We start from the raw sequence: 6,285 nt of genomic DNA, 5'->3' as shown, positions 1-6,285 counted from the left end.
TAGGGAACCTGTGAGATGAAGGGAACGCAGAGTCTTGCCCTCGGGAGCCTCTGTCTGGGGGACAGACTTGGCACATTTGGGAAGCCCTGGGGGGAGGCTAGACAGACAGAGTGGCTTGGGGAGTCCAAGTTTGAGGGGGCAGCTCAGGCCTTCATGACTCTTGCCTAAAGGGATAGGTAGCCTTATCCTGGGGACCAGCCTCAGACTAAAGGGAAGGTTGGTGAGCTGCCTCCCATCCTGATGTTGGGTGTGGGGTGCATCAGAGAGGATGCCAGCTGGGGGTGACATTGGGCCAGACCTCCCAGAGAGGCTGACTCTGAGGAAAAATGTAACAGGAGCCTGGGGCAGTGGGTGTTGATGGTGGCAAGGAGGGCACGACTGCCAAACCTGCGTGTGGGCATGCACCTGTAGGGGAATGGTTGAGTTCAAGTCACTGCTGGGCAAGGAGACTTGACCGTGACCTCACTCACAAAAATTCCGTGGGCGGGCAAGACCTGACAGGACACATGTGTCCCCATGCAGACATTGCAGGACATGTCATCCCCCATCCTGAAGATGAGGAGAGCCCACCGAGGCCCAGGACAACAAAGCAACGTGCTCCAAGTCACACAGCTAGGAAAAGATGGTGCTCACGATGCCCCCAGTCCAGGTCATCTGGCGGTCCGGGCCTGCAGCGGAGAGAGGAACACAGTGGGAATTGCGGAGTCTGGGCAGAACCGAGGCAAAGCCCTGCTTGACCAAGAGGCCACTGGGGCAACAGCTGGCCTGTGAAACTAGGTTGCACAGCAGCCCATTTCTCCTTCCTTCTCCCAGGACTGAGTGTGCAACCAGCATCATGCATCCAGGCTGCCACCTTCACAGGTGCCCCGCCCGAGCCTCCAAGAGTCCCACGGGCTCCTGGAGCCAGAAACTTCCCCAAGGCTCACAGCCTCATGGCCGTTGCACAGGGGAGCTGGGACTAGCATGGCCTCTGGACCCTTCTGTCACTCTGGCTGATCGTTTCTCCCAGCGGTGCTCTCTCCACAGCCCCCAGGCCAGCCACCCTAGCCCGAGGTCTTAACCAGAGCATTGGACAGAGAGAGTCATTTGGGGTCAATTCAGAGGAGACTTTCTGGAGGAAACAAAGAGGAGCAGAGAGGAGGAGGTTGCTCTGACTGGTCAGAGTTCAGGGGAGCCTTCACAAGGTGGAGGGGCATGCCGAGCGGAGGGATCAGGTGCAGAGGTCAAGCAAGAGAAGGAGGCTCAGAGGGGTCTGAGCCCTTTGCGTATAGAGGGCTTCCTGGTGTCTGGGGTGTGCAGGACTGTGGGTGACGGCAAGGGGGAGCAACAAGCCTCCAGGCTCTGGGGGTGCCTGGGTGGCTCAGTCGGTTAAGCGTCTGCCTTCGGCTTAAGTTATGATCTCAGGATCCTGGGATTGAGCCCCACAACGGGCTCCCTGCTCAGCGGGAGTCTGCTTCTCCCTCTCCCACTCCCCCTGCTCATGCTCTCTCTCTTGTTCTCCCTCTCTCTCTCAAATAAATAAATTAAATCTTAAAAAAGAAAAAAAAAAGAAGAAGAAGAAGACTCCAGGCTCTGATACCAGCTCAGGAGGCATGTGGGCTCCTAAAGGCAGGGGTTTGAAAGAGCCCCTAGAAAACTGCTGTGGATGATAGTTGTGGCACGGGAAGAGTCTAGAACCTGGAGAAAGTGGAGTCGGGAGATTATGGTCACGCTGCAGAGGAGAGAAGATGATGATAGAAACCAGAACAAAGGGGCACCTGGGTGGCTCAGTTGGTTAAGCATCTGCCTCTGGCTCAGGTCATGATCTCAGGGTCCTGGGATCGAGTCCCGCATCGGGCACCTTGCTCAGGAGGGAGCCTGCTTCTCCCTCTCCCTCTGGCACTCTCCCTGCTTGTGTGTGCTCTCTCTCTCTCAAACAAATAAATAAAATCTTCAAGAAAGAAAAAGAAAGAAACCAGGACAGGGGGTTATGGGGGAGGTCAGAAGGGAGTGTTCCCGGGAAGAAGGAGCAGGCGGGGCACACCACAAGCTTTCATCTCAGGGTTCATGCAATGGCACTGAGCAAAACAGCAGGCCCGGTGACCTAGTGGAGACAAGCAGGGGTATTGGTGGGGGTCTTCAATGTAGAGATACAGACCAGGTCTGTCTCTGATAACTGGTGTCCTGAGAGGGCATGTCCCCAGGGAGACGCGAGGACTGCGAAGAGAAGCAGCTCAGGATACAATTCTGCAAGCCCCTTCCCTTCCCGACCCATATTAAGAGAAGGGTCCCTTGGAGGAGATTGAGAAGGAGTACCAGGGACATGAGAGGGAAACCGGGAGAGTGACATGAGGGGACAATGGAGCAGGGGTCATCAGTGCCTGCGCAGGTAAAGACAAGGCTTGAGAGGGACCACTGCATCCAGCGAGGCCTGGCCAGCCGACGGCAGCCGTGAGTGTGAGAGAGAGTGAAGAAGGGGGTCAGTGAAGGTAGATGACCCTTCCTCGGGCTTGGGTGGGGAGGAGCCAGGGCAATGGGCCATAGCTGGTGGTGGCCGGGGCCCTTTTCAGGCTGAGAAAGGCAGTGGAGAAGACCCAGGAAAGGGGGACAGCCAGAGCTGAGCCCCTGAGCTGTCCGAGGGCTGGGTCCAGAGGACAGGATGTTGTGGCCTTGAAGATTTCCCTTACGACTGTCTGGGGGCGTCAGGCTCTAGAGGAGGGGTGGTTACTGTTATTCATTCATCAAACATTAGCTGAGTGCCAGGGGCGCCTGGGAGGCTCAGTGGGTTAAAGCCTGTGCTTTCGGCTCAGGTCATGATCCCAGGGTCCTGGGATCGAGCCCAGCATCGGGCTCTCTGCTCAGCGGGGAGCCTGCTTCCCCCTCTCTCTCTGTCTGCCTCTCTGCCTACTTGTGCTCTCTGTCTCTGTCAAATAAGCAAATAAAATCTTAAAAAAAAAAAACCCACAACATTAGCTGAGTGCCAACTGGATGCGAGGCCGTGCCTAGAGCTGGAGATTGAGTGGGAATACACTATATTACCATGATTCCTGGGGAGAAGGATGTTGGACAGCTGCCTGTCTCCCTTTTTCTCCGGGGTCCTCAACTGTCTTGAGCAACCCTGGCAATGACACTCCCCTGTGGGGCCCAGGAGAGGCCAACACACTGGCGGGGAGATGGAGAACCTATTTCTTTAGTGGCACGTGAGGACCCCTTGCCCGCTCACCAGCAAGCCCCGTGAGGCAACAACAGGAGGGACTGAGGCAAGCCTCTGCCCACATCCTGGCAGGCAGCCAGTGATGGGTGGGTCAGGAAGGCTCCTGGTTGGGTCTTTGCATCAGGCTCAGGCTGGGCATAAAGGAGGGACGTGCAGGTTGGGAGGAGGTTGACTTGGGGACCATGGAGACCCAGAGGGACAGCACCTCCCTGCAGCGGTGGCCACTGTTGCTGCTGCTCCTCGGCCTGGTGGTCACTCCGGCCACCTCACGGACCCTGAGCTACCGGGAGGCTGTGCTCCGTGTTGTGGATAGCTTAAACCAGTGGTCCTCAGATGATGAGAATCTCTACCGTCTCCTGAAGCTGAACTCACAGCCCCAAGGAGTGAGTCGGGGAGGGTGACAGTGGGAGGGACGCTCTGCTATGGCCAGCCAGGATGGCCGTGCTGTCCTTTCCTTTGTTCATGCTTTGCTCGTGTCAAGAAGGCTTTTCTCTAAGTGTGGTCCCACCTCTTCCAGGAAACCTTCCCAGAGCTGTGTGCCGCCCCCCCCCCCCCACCCAGCATGAGCGCTTCTTGCCTTAGAATGTCTGCTGTGTGAAGAGGTGCCAGTCCCATTCAGCCTTCTGGAAGTTCTGGGGATGAGTGGGATTACTGGCTCTGGGATGTGACTTCCCTGCCCTGGGAAGGGCTCTGCTCAGCCTTGAGACTCCAGTGGCAATGTCTTTGTCTCCAGGAGACCCCTGGTTTCCGGCGGCTCCCTGACAAGGCGGTGCCACTCATTAGAGCTTGTCTGAGGTCTGCTCATGCTCTCTCAGCTTGGGGAGGGCGGGAATGAGCTCTGCCCTCCTCACCCCTGTGCCTGAGCATGCAGCCAGGGTCAGACACATAGCAGGGGTGGTTGAAAGGCTGCTCTCTTAGCTGGGAGGTTGGTGGGGGGCACGGGCTGGGGGAGCTGGGCAGGCATACAGATTAGAGAAGGCAAACATGAGCCTGAGTCTGGTCTTCCCACTTCCTCCCCTGACCAGGACGAGAACCCAAACATCCCACAGCCGGCAAGCTTCACCGTGAAAGAGACTGTGTGTCCCAAGACGACACAGCAGCCCCTGGAGCAGTGTGATTTCAAGGACAATGGGGTAAGGCTGGGGGTGCCAGCAGATGCCCCCCGGGGAGCTGAGCCAGTGGCTTCCTGGCAATATTTCCAGCCACTGGGGTGAGGCTGGGACGTTATGGCACAGGGGTTCCAATTTGACCCAGAGCCTCCTCTTCTCAGCTGGTGAAACAGTGTGATGGGACAGTCAGCCTGGACGAAGACAAGAGCTTCTTTAGCATCAGCTGTGAGGAGGTGAGTGGCCCCTCCTGGGTTGCAGGGGTTAATGGGGGTGGTGTACAGAACATCCTATGGGCCACTTAACCCCTGTCCCCTCCAGTTTGAGAAAGCCCTTCCTACCCTTCCTACCCTGGGCTTCTCCCTTAACCTGAGCCTCAGGTCTCCAGGACAGTCTCTGCAACCCCTTAGAACAGTGGTTCCCAAAGTGTAATCCTGAGAACCTGGGAATTTGTTAGAAATGCAGATTCTCGGGGAGCCTGGGTGGCTCAGTGGGTTAAGCCTCTGCCTTTGGCTCAGGTCAGGATCTTGGGGTCCTGGGATCCAGCCCCGCATTGGGCTCTCTGCTCAGCAGGGAGCCTGCTTCCCCCTCCTTCTCCGCCTGCCTCTCTGCCTACTTGTGATCTCTCTCTCTCTCTGTCAAATAAATAAGTAAAATCTTTTTTAACATGCCAATTTGCAGGCCCCCCTCACACCTACAGAATCAAATTCTGGGGTGGGGCCCAGCAATTCGTACTTTAACAAACCCTCCAGGGGATTTGGACTCCTTTTGAGGCTTGAGAGCTAGTTTGAGTAGTGAGCTTTCAGCTGTGAGAAGGTGTGAAGCCCCTGCCTCTCTAGGCCAGTTGCTTCCTCCGTGGGTGCGGGGAGTCCATCAACCACATACTCAGAAGGTTAGAGCCAGAGGATGACCTGGAGCCCCAAGGCTCTTGGGGTGGCCCAAGAAGGGGAGTGTCTAGGATGGGAGGGGTTTCGTCTTGACCCTGAGTTCAGACCAGCCCCCATAAAGAATCTGTTTCCTTTTGATGCACAGAACCCGGAAGTCAGCAAATTCGGCTTGCGCGATAGCCTCAGGAGACTCTGGGAGATTATTCGCAGACGTGGCGGGAGAATCAGACGCTTTTCGAAGTATGATCTGCCCCAGGAAGAGTCCTAAGGGTCTGCTTTGCCCTGGCTCAGGCTACTAGACCCTGAAAAATAAATTTTTGTGAAAGCAACTTCCTCCAAGCTTCAATTTTACTTGTCTTGCCTCTTACGTCCCATGACGGAATCTTCAATGCTGGGAGGGCTTGCGCGTGTGTGCGCGTATGTGTGTGTGTGTGCGCGCGAACACGCACCCCTGCAAAACACAAAGGTCTGCGCCGCTCTTCCACCCAGCAGGGCATGGGGTGAGGCCGGAGGGCTAAGAGGGCAAGGACGGTGTCTCCGTTCTCAGGGTTCTTCCCCATGCCCTTCAAATGCCTCCCACCATCCTCGTTGAACACCCAGCAGTGATGAAGGAGATGATCCCTGTGTGTAGCGGTAGTGGAGAGGCTGCAGAGCTGTTCCTGCTCTGATGGAGATAACAGCTGGGGGAGGACCCAGGCATTCTGTCAAACACAGAGAGACAGTTCAGTCTCCTGGCTGGCTGGGTTCTAAGGTCAGCCTGCGGGTACAATTCCCATAAAGTTCCAATCCCCCTTGAAAAGCCTAACTCTGGGGGTGCCTGGGTGGCTCAGTGGGTTAAAGCCTCTGCCTTCGGCTCAGGTCATGGTCCCAGGGTCCGGGGATCGAGCCCCGCATCGGGCTCTCTTCTGGGCGGGGAGCCTGCTTCCCCCTCTCTCTCTGCCTCTCTGCCTACTTGGGATCCCTCCCTGTCAAATAAATAAATAAAATCTTAAAAAAAAAAAAAAAAAAGAACATAGAGCCTCGACCGTGGACTGCAGCTATCTTTATAGCCTTAGGACCCAACACTGGGGATGCACCAGGGCACCCAGAGTCAATGAAT

At 56.3% G+C, this 6,285-nt stretch overlaps 1 protein-coding gene across 1 annotated transcript; it reads left to right on the top strand.

The window, feature by feature from the left end:
• Positions 1-2,911: 2,911 nt before the first annotated feature.
• On the top strand, positions 2,912-5,530 carry LOC308351942 (cathelicidin-6-like). Its single transcript, XM_080817890.1, has 4 exons — positions 2,912-3,576; positions 4,219-4,326; positions 4,464-4,535; positions 5,332-5,530. Exons 1-4 carry the CDS (start codon positions 3,376-3,378, stop codon positions 5,452-5,454), a joined length of 504 nt encoding a protein of 167 aa, XP_080674016.1. The 5' UTR covers positions 2,912-3,375; the 3' UTR covers positions 5,455-5,530.
• The last annotated feature ends 755 nt before the right edge of the window (positions 5,531-6,285 follow it).

This window comes from Martes martes (assembly GCF_963455335.1).
Source record: "Martes martes genome assembly, chromosome: 1".
NCBI lineage: Eukaryota > Metazoa > Chordata > Mammalia > Carnivora > Mustelidae > Martes > Martes martes.
This window is presented reverse-complemented; position numbering and strand designations above follow the sequence as displayed.

Excerpts from the sequence above, each read along its gene's own strand:
- LOC308351942 (XM_080817890.1), top strand. The coding sequence starts at position 3,376 with ATGGAGACCCAGAGGGACAGCACCTCCCTGCAGCGGTGGCCACTGTTG. Across the intron at positions 3,577-4,218 it reads TGAACTCACAGCCCCAAGGA|GACGAGAACCCAAACATCCC; the intron begins GTGAGTCGGGGA and ends TCCCCTGACCAG. Across the intron at positions 4,327-4,463 it reads GTGATTTCAAGGACAATGGG|CTGGTGAAACAGTGTGATGG; the intron begins GTAAGGCTGGGG and ends TCCTCTTCTCAG.